The sequence below is a fragment of the Cynocephalus volans genome, chromosome 4 (assembly GCF_027409185.1).
Source record: "Cynocephalus volans isolate mCynVol1 chromosome 4, mCynVol1.pri, whole genome shotgun sequence".
NCBI lineage: Eukaryota > Metazoa > Chordata > Mammalia > Dermoptera > Cynocephalidae > Cynocephalus > Cynocephalus volans.
The window spans coordinates 117,611,218-117,629,422 of NC_084463.1; the positions used below are offsets into that span (position 1 = coordinate 117,611,218).

Below are 18,205 nucleotides of genomic sequence, written 5' to 3' on the forward strand. Positions count from 1 at the left end.
ATGGGCCAAGGGGACGAGAGCGAGCGCATCGTGATCAACGTGGGCGGCACGCGCCACCAGACGTACCGCTCGACGCTGCGCACGCTGCCCGGCACGCGGCTCGCCTGGCTGGCGGAGCCCGACGCCCACAGCCACTTCGACTATGACCCGCGTGCCGACGAGTTCTTCTTCGACCGCCACCCGGGCGTCTTCGCTCACATCCTGAACTACTACCGCACGGGCAAGCTGCACTGCCCGGCCGACGTGTGCGGGCCGCTCTACGAGGAGGAGCTGGCCTTCTGGGGCATCGACGAGACCGACGTGGAGCCCTGCTGCTGGATGACGTACCGCCAGCACCGCGACGCCGAGGAGGCGCTCGACAGCTTCGGCGGCGCGCCCCTGGACAACAGCGCCGACGACGCGGACGCCGACGGCCCCGGAGACTCGGGCGACGGCGAGGACGAGCTGGAGATGACCAAGCGCTTGGCGCTCAGTGACTCCCCGGATGGCCGGCCCGGTGGCTTCTGGCGCCGCTGGCAGCCGCGCATCTGGGCGCTCTTCGAGGACCCCTACTCGTCCCGCTACGCGCGGGTAAGTGGCAACTTACCCATCAGAAGAGCGGGCGGGGAAGGCAGCGTCCTCTGCCTCCCTCGGGAGAGGGTGGACTAGAGAGCTGGCGCCTAGGGAATTCAGAACTGAAAGGGGGGTGTGTATGTGTACGTGTACGTGCGTGAGAGAGAGAAAGGGTGACTCTTTGCAAGGTGTCTGGTTTTATATGTATGTAAGAATCTGGGTCTGTATTGCCGAATTTAATATGTATGAGTATGAATGGGTGTGCTTGTGTGTATGAGTAGATGGCATGTGCATATTTATGTAAGCGTGGTGGTGTATATTTGGGTGGGTAAAGTATGTAGTGAGAATGAGCGAGCATGTGTGCATGTTTGAGTGTGCATGGGCACCTGTTTGTGCATATTTGTATCTTTGCAGATGTACACTGGGAAGGTGTGAACTGCCCTCTAGATTCTGGTGTGGGGAGGGAAGCTGGGAGCCCTTCCTCCATCCCAGGTAAGGGGCACCTGGAGCCAGACAGGGCCCATCAGGAGGACCTGAGACCTTCCTGGCTGCTTGAGACAGACCGCCCCCTCCCCAGGGAGCAGCTTCAGGCCATTCTGAGGAGATGGTCAAGGGGGAATCTTCACGCTAATTAATAGCTTGGTAGTTGGTGTAGGACTAGGCTGCTAGGTAGGGGGGTGGTGATTCTGTTGAGACCTGGGATCAGTCTGCCTTCCTCCTTGTCAAAAGGGGAGGGTTTGTAGAAGGTCACTGGGCTTATACCTGCCCTTCCTCTGGGACCTTTCCAGGGGCAGAGAGGGGGGACATAACAGGGGACCGTGCAAGCAGAAGGTGTGTGAGAAGTGGGCGTGTCATCATCGGCCACTCACCTTCAGTGACAGCAGCTTGTTGCCAGAGAGAAAGGACACCCTGCTGCTGACCTTGGCCCCTCAGATGGCCTCTCTGGATCAGTTTCTTCATCCGTAAAATGGGGGAGTGGGTCTGGTGAGTTCTAAGGACCTTTGCTGCTAAGGACCATCAGTAACTGAGCCCAAAAGAAAGACGTAGCAGTCACCCACTCTGGAAGAGATACTCCTGGCCTTTGCTGGGCTCTGTCCTCAGAGGCCTGAAGAAAGCTCAAGGCATGCGGGGGAGGGGCAGAATTAGGAATTTAAAGCAGAGCCCCTCCCCCATCTGTGAGCCACCCCCACCCCCTACCAGGCAAAGCACTGCCTCTGCCCTGCTGCCTTTTACTGTCCTGCACATCCCTTCCCTCCTGCCCACTGGAGCCCAAGCCAGAGCCAGGGGGCTGGGTGGGGAGGGCCAGGACTCTGCAGAGGGTCAGTGGAGAGAGGAGACTAAGGGGCCCTGAGGAGCGCACAGCAGAGAAAGGCTGTGTAGAGGCACAGACCTGTTAGATTTGTTCCTGAGATAGAACACAGTAAGGCATGTGAGGGAGGGTCAGCAGGTCAGTCTTCTGCCCTGAATCCTAGAACAGGTGTGTGTGTGATGGCGGGGATAATGGGGAGAGAGCCAGGCACCTCATTCTGCCACTGAGAACCCTGCCCAAGGTCACCCAGGGAGCTGGAGGCCAAGCAGGACTAGAATGTAAGTCTCCTGGGACCCTATCGTCCCCTGAGCTGGCTTCCAGCTCCCTGCCATTCTCCAGAGTGGACTGGGACCCTCAGAGTGCCTCCCCTCCCCTCCCTTTTCTTGACAGAGGCCATCACAGCTAGAGGATTATGTAACTGGAGGCTGTGGCTGAGCTGTGGGGAGGGGCTGGGGGGGGACTGGGAGGTTGAACCAGCACATGTTGGGGTGGGGTGGGGGGCAGGGTGGGCAAAGGCCTGGGTTACAGCAGCTGCCCATTCAGCCCACATTTGACCTTGGACAGCATTCCCCCCTTCCCCAACCTTGGCCCTGAAAGCAAGGAGCAGGCCCATCTTCTCACTCTAATCTCAGCCTCCTGGCTCCCTAGCAAGAGGCCAGGTCCTTCTACCCCACCTCTTGAAACTCAGTGTCCCTGAGTTTCAGGGCAGGCAAGGGTCAGTGGGGCATATTCCAGCCCCCTCCCCTGTCCATCTCCTCCCACTGAACATTCCTAGATTGTGGGGTGGCCTTCACCCATTGCAGACAAATGGGACCCCTAGTGTGGTTTGAGATGTGGTTGGTGTACAAAACCATACAGAAAAGTCTTGAAAAAATCTCTCAGGGGAATGTCCATTGAAGAGCAGACTCCAGGTGAAAAGCTGGGCAGTCAGGGGTGACAGCAGGGGTGGGGGATACTGGGATGCAGGTGGGTGTTAGTAGGTATCACCCCCCAGCCTGTCCGTGCCACTTTCGTTCTCCAGTGGCCTCACAGAAAGGTTGTAGTCCCTTCCAACTCCCTTGGGTAACAGATGAGGACACTGAGGCCCATAGGGGGAGGAACCTGCCCAAGGGCACATGGACGTAAAGGCAGAGCCGGGATTAGAACCCAGGCTTCCTGCTGCCTGCCCCAGCTGGCCTAGCTGCATTGCGCTGCCTCTCTGCAGCTCATCTGCGCAGAGTCCAGCCGTCTGCCCTCCCTCCTCCCCCTCCATCGCTGCTCTGCCGCTACTGCTGTCACCTTTGTTTACCCCTCCCGCCATGGGGCCCCAAGCAGCCTCAAATTGGTGGGTGGGAATTTAAATTTTTGTTCTAGATTCTAGATCCAAATCTTGTATGGGTGTGACATTGTATACGTGTGTGAAAGAAAAGCTGTATGTGTGAGAGAGAATCTGTGTAAGAGAGATTCTGTGCTGGTGTGAGAAAGACTGTGTGAGAATAAAAATATGTGTGAGTGAGACTCTGGGTGTGTGTGTGTGTGTGCTGAGACTGTGACTCTGTGAGAGACATTTTGTGAGTCCCTGTGTCAGAAATTCTGTGTGAATATGAGAGACCGATTCTGCGTGTTTTGAGAGATGGACTTTGTGTATGTGTGAGAATGAGACTGTGGGAGAGAGTGTGTGTATAAGAAAGAGACTGTGTGTAAGAGATGCCATGTGTGCGAGGTAGATTCTGAGAGTATGTGAGAAATTCAAGGTGAGTGTGTCTCTGTGTAAGTGTATTGCACAGTGTGGCAAGTGTGAAACTGTATATGTGTGTGTAAGGCTGTGTGCCTGAGACCATCTGTGCAGGAGGCACATCTGTGCTTGGAGAGGGGTGTATGTGACAGACTGTGTGTATGTGAGGCTGTGTGTATGATGGAGACTATGTGTGACAGTGTGTGTGAGGCCCTGGGTGTGTGCGTCAGTGTTTCTGTGTGTGCTTGCATGTGAGAGAGCCCCTGTGTGGCCTGAGTGTGAGTGTCCCTCGAGGAAGGTGAAATTCCAGAGCAGCTTCCTGCCTGCTGCCCTGACCTCCTGGGACTCCTGAGCTACCTTGCTGAGGACATTTGCCATCCTCAGTAGAAACACTGTTGCAGCCCAGGCCAGTTGTTGGTGCTTGGGCCGGGTGGTGAGGTCACCTTTGCTGAGGAGCTGCCTCCAACTCCGGGACTTGGTGTTGGCCCTGGAAGATAGAGGCTACTTGGCTGGGGCGAGAGGTCCCATCTGAGCTCCCGAGGGTGACACTGCCAGCTGGAGCAGCTCCTTCCCTGGCCCCCTTTCCTGTGCTCTCTTGGACAACAGCCTGAGGAGGTGAGAGGCGGGGAGCAAACTGGGACAGGAGGAGCCAACTTACTTGTATTCTGGGGTGTTGGTGCCCCAGACATGCACAAGATAAGGATAATGATGATACTATGCAGTGAGGGCTGCAAAGGGGCGTCCTGGGGTCACGAGAGGAGGTAATGCTGGGGCAAATTTGAGGGGCAGATAGGAGTTAGCTAGGCAGAGGGCAGGGGACAGGCAGTCCTCTTTTGCAAAGTCCTAGAGGTTTGGGAGCAGACAGGGGTGTATTGAGACAGCCTAGGGCAGCCCTGGCTTGAAACCTGCCCTCCTGTCTCCTTGGGAGCCAGCTCAGTTCTGAGGCCCTTGGCTTTCATCTGTAATTTGCATGTCATCACCAGGAGCATCATTCTCTGTATTATTTGGGCCAATAGTGGTCCCTAACCTGCAGGCCAGAGAGTGCCCCTAGTTTGTGTGTAGGGTGTGTGTGCGTGCGCGTATGTGATGACATCTGTCCCCCAGAATTGCTTGACCTTCCAAATGTCGAAGAAGTGCCAATGGTCCTAAAGCTGGAGAAGCCCCACCTCCATCTCACCCTTTGCCTGGTATTTCTTTGCATGTCCCCACCTCTTTGGGACCTGATGCAGCCCTGACTCCCCCCTCAACTCCCTGGGAAGGATGTGCATCTGGTAGCAGGAATGAAGAGCCCAGCCAGAGACTTCTGTTCCTCCCTTGGGTGCAGCTGACTCAGGGAGTGTTGGCTTGGCGTGTGGAGATGGGGGACAGAGCTGTTGTCAGGGGCTTCCTAGGAAGCTGGCCCCCAGAGCCCACTGCCCCAGGCCAGGGCCTCACTTTGAGTCATGGCGACATGTGAAGGAGACAGTGGAGAAGGGCGTGTGTGTTCTCCTCCCAGACACCCCAAGGGTCCCCCATTCAGTGTTCTTCTCCCTCTCATATTCCTTTTACAGGGGTCCTCATGTATTTGAATGGTATCTCCAACCCCCCCAGCTCCCCTCCCAGTAATAAAAGTCATAAACCAAGCATCTCCTAGTCAGAGTCCCTCAGCTTCTCCCCCACTAAATGGGGATCATGATAGAACTAACCTCAAGAGTCGATGCAAAGATTAACTGAGGTAATATGTGGGAAGCCCCAAGCCACAGGGCCTGGCTTGCAGTAAATGCTGGCTGCTGCTACTGCTTCTATCAGTCGTATTGCATTTTACCTCCCAGCTCTCTCCAGACTCTGTCCTCCTCCCTCCATCTCCATCATCCTGCTGCAAGCCACATGTTCTCCTCAGGCCACCTCCACAACAGCTTCCTGACTGCTGTCCCACCTCCAGCCCCTGGCCTCTCCAGTTCATTCTCCACTTGGCAACCACAGAGGTCTTTTCAACTCACAAATGTGTCAGATCACTGCCTTTCCGCTTAAAACCCTTCAGTGCTTTCCTGGCCCACACCGTGGCCTCTCTGACTCTGCCTGTCTGTCTCATCTCCTCTGGCCTGATTCTCCCCATTGCTCACTGAGCTCCAACCATCTGGCCTTGTTTCAGTTTCTTGCATGTGCCAGGTTTGCTGCCCCAGGGCCTTTGTATGTACAGTTCTCTCTGGAGCACCCTTTCCTCCCGGTTCACCCCTCTTCATCCTTCACACCCTGCATCAACACGTTAGTTTCTCAGTGATGCCTTCCCAGACCTCCCAGCTGCTGGATCAGGGTTCAGAACCAGATAGCCCTCAGAGAAGCTATCTGGTTGTAATAAAATGTTCATTAGCAGCCTTGCTTGATTCGGGTTTGTCTCCCCCTCCAGACTGTATGGTTCTTACATACTCAATATAACAGGAGCTATTATGACAGATGAGGAAGTTGAGGCCTAGAGAGGAGTGCTTTACCTGAGGCCACATGTGAGCAGGTTAGTTGGGAAGGCTGGCTCAGAAACCCATGTCTCCTAACTCCTGGCTCAGTGGGTGCTTTATGTCACAATGCCTCAGAGAGTGTTTGGAGTCTGGTGCTCTGGGTGCAGGAGTCAGTGCTCCCTGACTCTGGGTAGGAGGTCTGGCATCTGCCAAAAGCTATGGAGGAGACTGGCTTAAGCCTCTCAGGCAGGGAGGTGGGTTGTCTCAGAGGTGGGGGAGGGGGTTCAGTGGGGGCTCACTCCAGGGCCCACTGCCTGAGCTGGGCATCTCGGGGCCTCCCACGACAGCTGAATATAGTGCCTCTGGCTATTCTGAGCAGTCGCATGACCAGTGTATTCACTCTGGACCAAAAGGTCAGGGCCTTGAGCTGCTGCCTCCGGTCAGCTCCTGGGCCAGCCTGGCTACCACCCAGCTCAATCTTCCCATCGCTGGTGCAGACTCAGAGGAAAAGGAGGGCCTGAGAGTCTCCGGGGACAGTTTGCTACCCAGTCCTTATTCAGGGGAACCACTTGAGTGGGAGGGACCACTTTTCATGTGCATGAGACTGTTGGAATAGATGAATGCTCCTGGGCCACCTCTAGTTTCTACTGTTAGAGAAAAACTTATTCAGTGATACTTGTTAAAGCATGGTAAGGCAGACTTTATTAAGACCATTGCAAGAGATATAGGGACCACTGCAACAGTGTCTTGTAGTGGTGGAGATTTGGCTCAACTCAGAAAGCATGGGCACATGGGAATTGATAGCCAAGGCCTAGGAAGGGAGGGCAGTCAGTGGATGGACAAGTGCTAAGAGGAAACATTAGGGGTAAGGGGGGATTCTGGCTAAACCGACCTAACAGGATTCTTGCTGGAGACAGGCCAGGGTGTGGGGGGCTGGGTGGAGAATGAGGAAACTGAGCAGATATTAGGGGGGGATTCTGGCTAAACTGACTTAGCAGGGTTCTTTTGCTAAAACTGTATTTCACGAGGAAGTCATGGATGGGCCTAGGAGAAGGTTCAGAAGCTGGACGAAAGTGTGGCCAAGCAGAGAGTCTTTGTCACTTCCTTCATCCAGTGCAGGAGAAACAGGCTCCAAGAGTAGAAGACCCTTGTCCAGGGGAATCTGATCCAAACTCACAGCCGGGCCCCGGCCCAGGGCTGGCCATCTGTATATCTCTCAGCTCTCCGGTTTGAAAAAACATCAACCCGCACCTGGGCTGCTGTTCTCTTACCTCCTCCCACCGATTCCCTCCCCTGAGGGAGGCAGAGTAAGCAGTTTCCTGTCCTCCCAGGACCCAAGCCCAGCTGGTTGAGACCTCCTCAGGTCAGGCAACCCAGACTTGGCCCAAATCTTCAGCATCTCCCAAGCAGGATTTCCGAAACTCCCTTCCTTTCTTGAATCATAACACTAATGTCTGCTTTTTACTAAAGCTCTTGCTACATGTCAAACACTGTCTTAAGGGCTTGACTTACATATTTTCATTTAATTCTCAAAAGACTCTCACGGGACTGCATTATCTTTATCATGCCAATGTCACAGACACGGCCACTGAGGCTCAAAGAGGTTAAGTAACATCTAAAGTCACTTAGCTCATGAGTGAGGGAGCCAGCAGTCAGACCTGGGTCTGTCCGACAATAGAGCTCTGTCCATAACCACTACACAGTACTTCCTCTGTCGATGTGCCAGGGATAGGGATAGTGGAGTCTGTGGACTGCCATGCTCCAGGCTTGGATTACCTTCTGCCTTCCTCTCTCCCCACATACACTCTTTCCTGACAACCGGTCCAGGGATCCTGCTCAGCAAGTTCTGGCCCCTGGATAATGGCTAGTGAGGGTCCTGCCTGGCAAGGCTAAGGGAGTGCTCTGGCAGTCCCAAGGAACAGGGTTTCATGACAGTGCCTCAACTGCCTTCCCACCCCCATCCATGAAGGCCCTGGAACTGACTCCATATGGCCTGGAGGGAAATGGCAGAGGGACTGGCGAGGATCAGAAGTTATCCTGGGTGCAGTGGTGCCTGGGAGGAACGCCGGCTGCTTCTCAGCTCGGCATTCAAGGCCTTCTGCTCTGGAACCTGGCCATGTCCCCTGCTGCTCCCTTCTGCCAGGCTCCTCCTCCTCTCTGGCTTCCTCGTCTTCAGTCCTCGTTTTTTTGTTTTCTTTCTTTTGAGGCTGGCTGGTGTGGTAGTAGGCACTCAGCTCTCATTTTAATCTCCAGGTCTCGCTCATCTGTTCCTCCCACTTCACTGTCCTTTCTGCTTTTTCCTGACAGTGAAAATCCATCCCTCAAGATCCCTGACACGTAACCTGGCCTCTTGTGCTCTCACTGACCTCCTCCTTTGGGAGTGAGGGGTCTGGGTTGGGTACTGATTTACCCAGCTTACAGGATTCGAGCTGGAGCTCAGTGGGTCATCTCTGGAAGCCTGGGACTGGGGACAGGCAGGCCCATAGGATTAGGGACTGGCCTGGGTGTGTGGAGAGATGAGGCCACAGGCAAGACCCAAGTGGTCGGCATCGGGAAGCTGGACTAGAGCAAGATCTGCAGCCAGGCCACTAAGCCAACCAGGCTACCTTGGGCATCACCCCCTTCAGGCTGCAGTTTTTCAGCTTGTAAAACACAGAGATCATTCTAAATGACTACTGTATTAGTCCATTTCTGTTGATTATATCAGAATACCTGAAACTGGGTAATGTATAAAGAAATGAAATTCATTTCTTACCGTTTTGAAGGCTGGGAAGTCCAAAGTCCAGGAAACATATCTGGTGAGGGCCTTCTTCTGGGTGGTGACTCTACAGCAACTCAGGGTATCACATGGTGAGAGAATGCGAAGAGCTCTCTCATGTGCTCCTTATAAAGCCACCAGTCCACACCCATGATAACCCACTACTCCATGAATGGATTAATCCATTCATGAGGGCACAGTCCTCACCATCCAATCACTTGTCAAAGGCCCTATTTTTCAAATACCATAATCAGATTTCCCACCCTCTTGACACTGTACTGGTGAGAATCAAGTTTCCAACACATGAACTTTTAGGGGACACATTTGAACCATAGCAACCACTAAGCCCCTTCCCAGCTCTGACATTCCAGGAGTCCAGGAATTCTGAGCTTCAGCTTCTCAGAGAGCTGGGGGAACCATGTTAGTCCTTCCCTATCTCCTTCCACACCCTGGCCTAGCTCCTCTCCTGGACACGTGTGTGTTGTCCTGGCAAGATTCCTGGCACTGAGCAGGTAGGACTTCAGGAGGAGGGGGTCTGAAAAGCTTCTTCCTACATTCATTCAGCCTTCCTCCACCTGTTCTCATTCATTCATTCAAGGCATAGTAGTCACACCCTTGCCTGATAGGCTCACCCAGCCCTCTGGCAGGCACAGACCTGAGGGTAGCACCTGCTTGCTGAGGCCCAGTGGGCAGCACCTGGGGCCCCCTTCTGCAGGCCCTTATCTTGGCCATTTGGCCTCAGGGAGTTGCAGAAAGGCCCACTCAGAGGGGAGATACCGTGCCAGGCTGTAGAGGCTGAAGCAGGGACAGTGGGGCTCACCTCAGTGGGGTAGGGGTGCTATGGAGAGGGGTGCACTGTGTGTTGGAGGGTGCTGGGTAGAACCAGGGCTAGGGAGAGCTGCTTTCAATGGGGGCTGTAGGGGTGGTTGCTGGAGGACTCCCACCCATGGCTGACCTTCAGAATGACCTAGGATGCTGCACAAAGTTCAGACACCTGGGCTCTGTCCTGGCAGAATTAGGTTCCTTGATCTGGAGAGGGTGAGAATGTCTACTCCACTCCTAGGGATGCCAGTACTCAGCGGGGGAGAATTGTGTCAGTGGGGTCTGAGATGTGTGGGCTCCCGCTACTCCCACTGTGGACCTCTGACCCACAGCAACATCACCCAGGCACTTGTTAGAATGAAGAGTTTGAGGCCCCACCCCAGACGTACTGATTCAGAATCTGCATTTTCGCAAGATCCCCAGATGATTCATACACACTAGAGTCTGAGAAGTGCTGATGCAGGCAACAGTTCCCAGTCGAGGGGAAGCATCAGGACGCAAAGAGGGCTGGATGTGTGTGTGCGGGCTGGCAGAGCTTCATGGACGAGTCTCATCTTTCCTATGGCCAAGACTTTGGGGGCCTGTGATTGGGGCTGGGGGTGAAGGCCCCTTCTCAGTAAAATGCAGCTGCACCCATCCAGTTGCTCAGACCCAAAGCCTTGGGAGTCGTCCTTGACTCCTCTCTTTCTCTCGCACATCAGCAAATCCTGTGGTCTCCACGTTCAAAACACACCCAGAATCCAACCGCGTCTCATCACCTCCACTGCTGCCTCCCTGGTTGAAGCCACCGTCTTATCTCCCCTGGATGACAGCCAAGGCTTCCTATCTGTCCTCCCTCCTTCTGCCCTGCCCCAGCCCCTTCTCTCCAGAGCAGCCGGGGCCATACTGGTAAAATCCTAGGCAGACCAAGCCAGTCCTGTACCCTGTCTCACTCCAGCTTCTGGTCCCCCTCAGAAGGGAAGCCCAGGTCCTAACGAGGGTAATAGGACCCACATAGGTGACCCCCCAACTGCTCCCTTGTGCTCTCCCACCTCACTGCTCCTCACGCCTGGCCTCCCTGGCTTGCCTGTGCACACTGTTTGCGCCTGTGCCTCAGGTTCTGTGCTCTTGCTGGCCCCTCCACCTGGAGCCTTTCCCCTCAGATCTTCGCACTCTCACCTCCTGCAGGTCTGTACTCAGATGTCATCGTCTCAGACGGCACCTCTCTGTCCCTTTCCTCTTTGGACATTTACCGCCATCTAACATACTATGCATTGTGCTCGCTTCGGCAGCACATATACTAACATACTATGCATTGTACTTATTTGCCTTGTGTATGGTCTGTTACCTCTGCTAGAATGTAAATTCTATGAGAGCACACATTTTTGTCTCTCTTATCAATACCTCTATTCCTGGAACCTAGAGCAGAGCCTGGCACATAGTAGGTGCCAAATTAATATGTATTGAAAGAATGAATAAGCAGGTGGGGTTCAAGACCAAGACCAGGCTTTGGTGCCATGCCTTTGAGCCTATTACTGGTTGCCCCCCATCCCCCTGCCTCACCTGGGACATGATCCCTCCTTCCCCCAAGCCAGCAGCAGTGACGAGCAGGCAAAGGTGGGGCACTGCTAGGGCTGCTGGATGCCCCAGTCAGGGCATGGTCCCACCTGCCACTGTCACCACCCAGGGCCAGATGACACTCTTCAAATCCTGGCACCTCTGTCTCTCCAAACTCCTCCTTCATGCTGCATCCAGCCATCACCCACAACCACAGCTCAGAGACTGAGACATTATTTTTTAAAGCCAGGGTGCACAAGTTGGGACCTAGTCCCACTTGGTCCAGCCTCACCCCCAAGTCTGACTTCTCTTGGGGCTCTGTTCCTCTGGAAAGCCAGCCAGGTTCTTTTTCTGCCTCTCCCTCACTACCTCCTTCCCTTCCCTTTCACCTCTCCTCTGTCAGCTGTATTTGTGGGAAGTTCTAGGCGTTAGTCACTGGGTTTCAAAACAGACTCCTCCCCTCAAAGGCCTAGGATGTTTTGTCCTAAATCCCCCTGCTTTGAGCCTTGGTCATGTGTTCAGTAAAAAGTGTGGGCTTCTCATCTCCCTACCGCCCCCATGCTTCCTGGCTACATGACCTTGACAATATACCCAGGAACCCCTTTCTCTCCTAAGAGCACAGCCTCTTGAGCCAGGAGGCCTTCCTTCGAATCCCAGCTCCATCACTTTCCAGCTGTGTGACCTTGGACAAGTTCCCTAACCCGTCTGTGCCTCAAGAGAAGGGTATTAATAGCACCTGACTCATAGGGAAGCAGGGAGGATTAAATGTGTTAAGCACTTAGCCCAGAACCCAGAACGCAATAAGTACTTAATTACAGTGGGTTCCATTATCTCCTTTTCACCAGATCTTGGCCCTAGAAGATCCAAACCCACCTCACCTGCTCCCCAACTGCCTCCTCCTTCCAGCTCCTGACTCGCCATCCTCTTCTAGGGGTCACCTCACCTGCCTTGGCCCCTGGGGTCCCTTCTTCCAGAGTCTGTCTTCCAGGGGCCAGATTTCAGGGGTGTCACCCTGGGAGACAGGCCTGGATTCTCTCTTGGTTCCCCTGCAAGCCCCCTGTGTGTCACCGTCAGATCGCGGCCCCCTCTGAGTCTCACCTCCCCCCAACCTGTTGTAATGGGCCACTCACCTGGCTCTTCCTCCCTCCCCAGGTGCAGTGGGGTACAAAGAAACTTCCACCTGCTGGGCGAGAGGGAGGGGTCACTGACATCAGGCTCTGGTCTGGAGCCAAGCACAGGGACCTGAGATGCTGACAAGTGTGCCAGTGTGGTGGGGCTGGTGGGTGGGGGCCATGCATACCGCTCAGGGTGTTGACACGTCTCCTCTTTAAAGAGGATGCTCAGGTACAGGGAGGAGTGGCAGCAGGGGCCAGGCAGACCCCAGAGCTGCTGGAGGCTGGGGGCTAGGGCTGGGGTCTCCTATTGGTGCCAGTGGGCAGTGCCCACTGAGACTGGGCTGCTCCGCCTGGCTGACGCCAGGCTGGGTGGGGATGAGCTAATATTAGCTGGGGCAGCCCCAGACAGCTGAGCTCAGGGGGCCTCAGGAGCCAGCCTTACTGGGCCCAGGCTCAGATGCTGCTTTGGCCTGGGCCACAGCAGCCCAACGAAGCTTTCTCAAGCCCATGCAGAGCCTCGAGCCACCTCTTCCCCTGCTGGCCTGGCAGCCCTGCCCCTGCTGCATGCTGGCTCAGGCTTCTGCCCACAAGGCCCCTGTCTTACCACCATGATGTCCCCCCACCTCACCTCTTTCCTTCTCCATGTGGTACAGGAAGGGGCATTTCTCTCCACATTCCTACTCTGACCATAAAGATAGTTGTGAGTAGTTTCCCTGCCAGGGGCTGTTGTTAATATTCATTAATTCATCCAACAACTATTTAGTGAGCATCTACTATGTGTCAGGCACTGCTCTAAAAGCTGTGACTAGCACAAAGAAAAAAACCATCCAAAATCCCTGTGCTTAAGTCCTTATATTCTAGTGTAGGGAGGATGAGAGGAAACAAGTGGATACATAGGCTATGTAGTGTCAGGTGGTGATAAGTGCTATAGAGGTATATAATGGAGGGACAGAGCCCAGGGAGGGCTGCAGGTGGCAGGGAAGGCCTCGCTGAGCTGGTGATGTTTCAGCAGAGACTTGAAGAGGTGAGAAAGGGAGCCATGTGACATCTGGGGAACAGAGAAGGTGAGATGTGTGAAAGCCCTGAGCAGGCTGTGCCTGGGGTTCAAGGAACAGCACGGAAGCCAGTGTCCCAGGCCAGACTCGGGGAACCAGGGGATAGTGGTAGGTCAGAAAGGGCAGAGCTCCCCACAGCCCCACTGGGCTCCTGACAGTGGGGTCTGCCCTGGTGGGGCTGGCCCCCGGGGGACCCCTGAGCATGCCAGCCCAGAGCTCGGCTGTGCTCATGTCAACACTGCCGTCCCCTTCCCTCCCGCAGCTGCAGGGACCTGCACGGCTGGACCTCCGTGGAGGGGTCTGCTACCCAGCCATAAGGGGGACCTCTGTCCTCTCCCTGAAGGCTAGCTGTGCCCAGGGGGAGATGGAGGGGCCACACAGGGCTGCCACCAGGCTGGAAGGTGAGCTGTTCTCGGAGTTGGGTGTGGGGCTGGAGAGAAGTTGGTGAAGAAGCCTGAAGGTGAGGGGCCTGCCAGACACAGGTCTTGGCAGCTCTATTTATTCATGCAGCCCTTGATGGGCGCCGCCTGGTCCTCACAACAGGTGTGCTGACAGAAGATGGCTAGTGGGGTGGTTATGGCCAGACTGAGGCCAGACCACCTGGGCCCAAGCCTGGCTCTGCGGAAGTGACCTTCGTCAGCCCCTGTCACCTCAGCTATGAAGAGGGGAATCCAACGAGATATGACCTAGAAAGCCCCTCAGCACGGTACATAGCATGCATATGTGTACGTGGTGTGCATTATGATCATCCTCGCCATTTTCCAAAGAGGCATCTTCTAGGGTGCTCTGCAGACACTGGCCCCGCCCGCCTGGCGGGTTCTGAGGGTATGAACCTAATATCCATGAAGGGGGTTGCTGTAACTGGGGAGGCCTCCATGGGGACCCAGGCCTGCCTGGCAATTCCCTAGGGACCTCCTCTGCCCACACAGGTGGTGGATCGGGAAAGCATGACTCCCTTAGGCCTTGTCACCAGGGCAGGGCTGTGAACACACCTCAGACCACAGCTACCCACCAGGACCAGTGTCTCAGCACTTGGACATAATTATTTATGCTCAACCTCAGGGGCTCTCTGAGCAGCTCTGAGGTACACAGTCACCCGCTGGGCTCCCTGGAGCCAGTCCGAGTGCTGGGATCTTGAAAGCCCGGGTGGCTGTCATCTGCTGAGGGCCACCCTCTGCAGTGTGCTTCCCCCCATGTTGCCGAGGGTGCTCCTGACTTGGACCCCAACCAGCCCACACACCTGGAGCACAGCCCCTGCCTTTTGGGGCCTTAGTTTCCTCATCTGTAAAGTGTGTGTAATGGTGTCGCCTGTCTCTCAGGGATGTTAGGAGAGTCCAGTCAGACTAGAGGCAGAAAGGTAATTTGTGAGGGAGAAAATATGGTTCTGAGTAGGGCCATGTGTAGGAGGATACCATGGTCCCAAGGACTGGGGACTGTGGGGAGGGGACGGGTAGAGGAGAGAGCACAGGCCAGTGGTCTCCCCTCTGTCTCAGTGTGGACACAGGCAGGTGGCGCCTAGCTGAGCCCGTTTCCTCGTGTGTGAAATGAGGGCGACTGTTTATACTTCATGGGCTATGATGAGCACAGTGCCTGGCACACAGGAGGCACTGGTCTGAGGTCTGGATCTGGCTGCTGGGACCACTGCTGTCAGCTGGTCCTGCGTTCAGAGTCCCCAGGGAAGAGTGAGGCCCTGCCTGAGCCACCAGGACACGGAGGGAGGCCATGGAAGCCTCGCCTGGTGGCCCCGCACCCTCGGGGGCACGTACCACTGTCACCAATGATATATTTAGCGGCACAAAGGTCAGAAATGCCAGGCGCTGGCTTCCCTTCTAGGTGGCAGGAATCATGTCTCTTGAGGCCTGGCTGTCACCAAGCAGATATTTTTTCCCTGTCTGGCAGTCTGGGATTTAGTAAAAGCCTCGGAGTTTGGAATCCCTGTGGTTTGTGCTGGCTTGCCAGGCCTTCCCATGTCCACAGACCTCTCTGAAGCCTGTTGTGCTGCCCTGGAGATCCCACCCACCTGCTTTTCCAGAAGGCCCACCCTGGCCTCCAGGCACATCAGCCATTTCCCACAAGCTCCCTGCCTCCCTGCCTCGGCTTATTCTGTTTCCTCCACCAAGAACACCTTCTCTTCCACCTCTGCATATCTGAAACCCATGTATCCTTTAGGGCCGCTTCTGATGGCTCCTCCTTTACGGAGACTTTCCTGAGCCTCTGTCTTGGAAGAGCCCGGTCTTCCCTTTGTGCTTCCAGAAAACTTTTCCTGTTTGACTTCAGGCCCTTGACCCCCTGACAAACTGAGGTTACATGTCTCTCGGATACAACCACTACCTATTAGAGGACAAGGATCAGCTTAGCAATGATAGTGCCAGTTACATAATAGGGGATCAATAAATCTTTGCTAAAGCAATGTGCCTCACAGCAGCCCCATGAAGTGGAAGGATTAGACATTATACCCATTTTATTGATGAGGAAAAAATGGCCCAGAGAGATTAACTTACTTGTCCAAGACCATTTAGTTAGTAAGTGGTAGAAGAGGGGTTAGATCCCAGGTCTTCTTTTGAAAATTTAGAAGGTAAAGTAGAGCCATGCCAGTGTTCCTTCCTGCCCTAGTATGCTGTGGTTGTATGGTCACGAATGAGATGGTTGGATGGACAGAGGAGTGATGGACAAATGGATGAAAGAATGGATAAAAAGGAGGATATGTGGATGGACATGGATGGATGGATGGATGGAAGAAAGGACAGTAGATGGATGGATACACAGCTGGGTGGGTAACTTGGTGGATGGCTAAGAACAAATGGAGGGATGGGAGGGTGGATGGCTACATTGCTAGTTGTTTGCCTTCAAGGCAGGAGAGGAAAAGACCTGCTTCTCAATAGATGAAAGCATCCTAGAGGATGGCACATGGAAGCCGAGGCCTTCAGGGTAGTAGGCAGGGTGCACACGTGTGCAGAAAGTGGGATTGCCAGATGTGGATGGGGGAGGGGTGAGAAGCTCTGATGCAAGAGAACCAGGAACAGGCTGGAAAGAAGTTGCAGGTGCAGCCATGTGACAGGGAGGCCTCAGGGCCCAGGGTTTTCCAGACTCTCCTCTCCCTGCAGCCACTGGAGGGCAGACAGTGAATGGGGGTTGGCCTCTGAACCCTAGGCTGTGCTGAGCATACCTGTGGTTTCAGTCTGAGAGGGGTTGGGGTGGCCACCCTTCCTCTTCAGGTCCCCAGCCTCGGTGAGCGAGGGCCTCTGGTAGTTTGAGCAGGGTGTGTGCAGTGCAGAAGGCAGTGCACCTCTGCTGGCCAGGGAGAGGTTGCTGAGGAGTGGGCCCTCCTGAAGCCTCAGAAGATCCTGGCTCAGGTATACCAAGATCCCCCATCTCCCACTGCTTTTTGCCACCAACCCTCAGGCTCTAGCCATGAACTCCAAGGCTTCAGTTCTAATTACCTAGCAAGGCCAGTAAAGGGACCACAGGCATGGATGGCCAATAGTTGAGCTTGGCAGGGCTTGGAGGCTTAGAAGCTGCTAGCCTGGAGCAGATTCTTCCACCTGGTGCTAAGGCCCTCCATTTGCACAAGGCACAGCACTGTGAGCTCCAGGCTCCCTCCCAAAGACCTGCTTTAGCATTCCTCAGCACCAAGATGCACCCCCCCACACACACACCCTGGCACTGGTGATCTCCCTAGGAAACTAGGTCCCAATGAGAGTGCCTGGTGCGCTGCTAACTGCTCATTACAGTCACGGCTGCAGCTAAGTATAGCTCCAGCACACACAAGACCAAGACAACAAAGGGAAGTCTTTCCATAAAAAAACTCCACATGCAAACAGACAAACACATCTGCACACACGTGCTCCCCACACTCATGCACACTGATGGCCTTGCACACATGTGGACACAGACTTGCACCAACACAAAGCTTCATTCATTCACTCACTCATTCATCCAATAAATGTTTGTTAGGAGCATGAGTTCTGGAGTCAGACAAAAGTGGCTTTCAAATTCTAACTCCATCTCTTCCCAATTGTATGACCATGGGCAATTTAACCTCTCCAAGCCTCAGTTTCCTTCTTTGTAAAACTGGATGGTGACCACAGTGTGGACCTCAGAGTTGGTGTAGGGGTAAATGGAATGGGACATGGAAGAGTGTTTAGGATGAGTCTGGCTCAGAATAAGTGTCAGTACACAGCAGGTGTCTTCATAATCACTATTGAGTACCTTCTGTGTGCCTACTTCTGTGCTGGGAGCATTATTTAAAGCTGCTGTTTCTAGAGGTGGTTGTGTAAAGTGGCACCTGGTACATGATAGGCACTCAGTAATATTCAATGATTGAATGAATGAAGAAAGCTGCGTCAGTGTTTGGCCGGATGTCTGTGGAGCTTTATTCTCTCAGGAGAAATCCACCCTCTCTTGCCTTGCATCCAGGCTGGACTGCAGTAGGATCTAGATATTCTTATGAGTAACACAGGGATCCCAGAGACAGAAGAGGAGCTCAAGGGTGTCTGGGCCACGTCTCATTCTGCAGATGGGAAAATGGCAGCACAAAGAGGGAGCAGGGAGCAGGCATTGTCCCAGACGGAACAGCAGTCAGTGGCCGGAGCCCACGGTTGTCACCTTGAGGCAGCCTAGTACACTGGCCTAGCATAGTGGGTGGCACCTAGTCAAGCTGAAGCTCCTGAGCCCCAGGCAGCTGGAGCCTGGACCCTGCACCTTGGAAGCTGCTCAGAGTGCAGCCCTTACCCCCGTCTTGGGCAGACACAGGAGTCAAGTAGCATCAGTCAGAGCCCTGGCTGAGTTCTCAGGCAAGCTGAGGCCTCTGGGCTGGCACTAGGCAGGGTTTCCTCATGCTGTGGAAGGGGCTTGGGTCCAGCCAGGGCACAAAAAAGCTTCAGGGTTTGGAAGTACTGTCATTGTTCCTGAC

At 54.5% G+C, this 18,205-nt stretch overlaps 1 protein-coding gene across 2 annotated transcripts in view; it reads left to right on the top strand.

Moving 5' to 3' along the window:
- KCNC1 (potassium voltage-gated channel subfamily C member 1) overlaps positions 1–18,205 on the top strand; it is a 42,931-nt gene continuing 24,726 nt past the window's right edge. For both annotated transcript variants that reach the window (XM_063093987.1, XM_063093988.1), the window contains exon 1: positions 1–570. In XM_063093987.1, coding sequence (XP_062950057.1) covers positions 1–570 — 570 coding nt within the window. The remainder of the gene's footprint in view (positions 571–18,205) is intronic.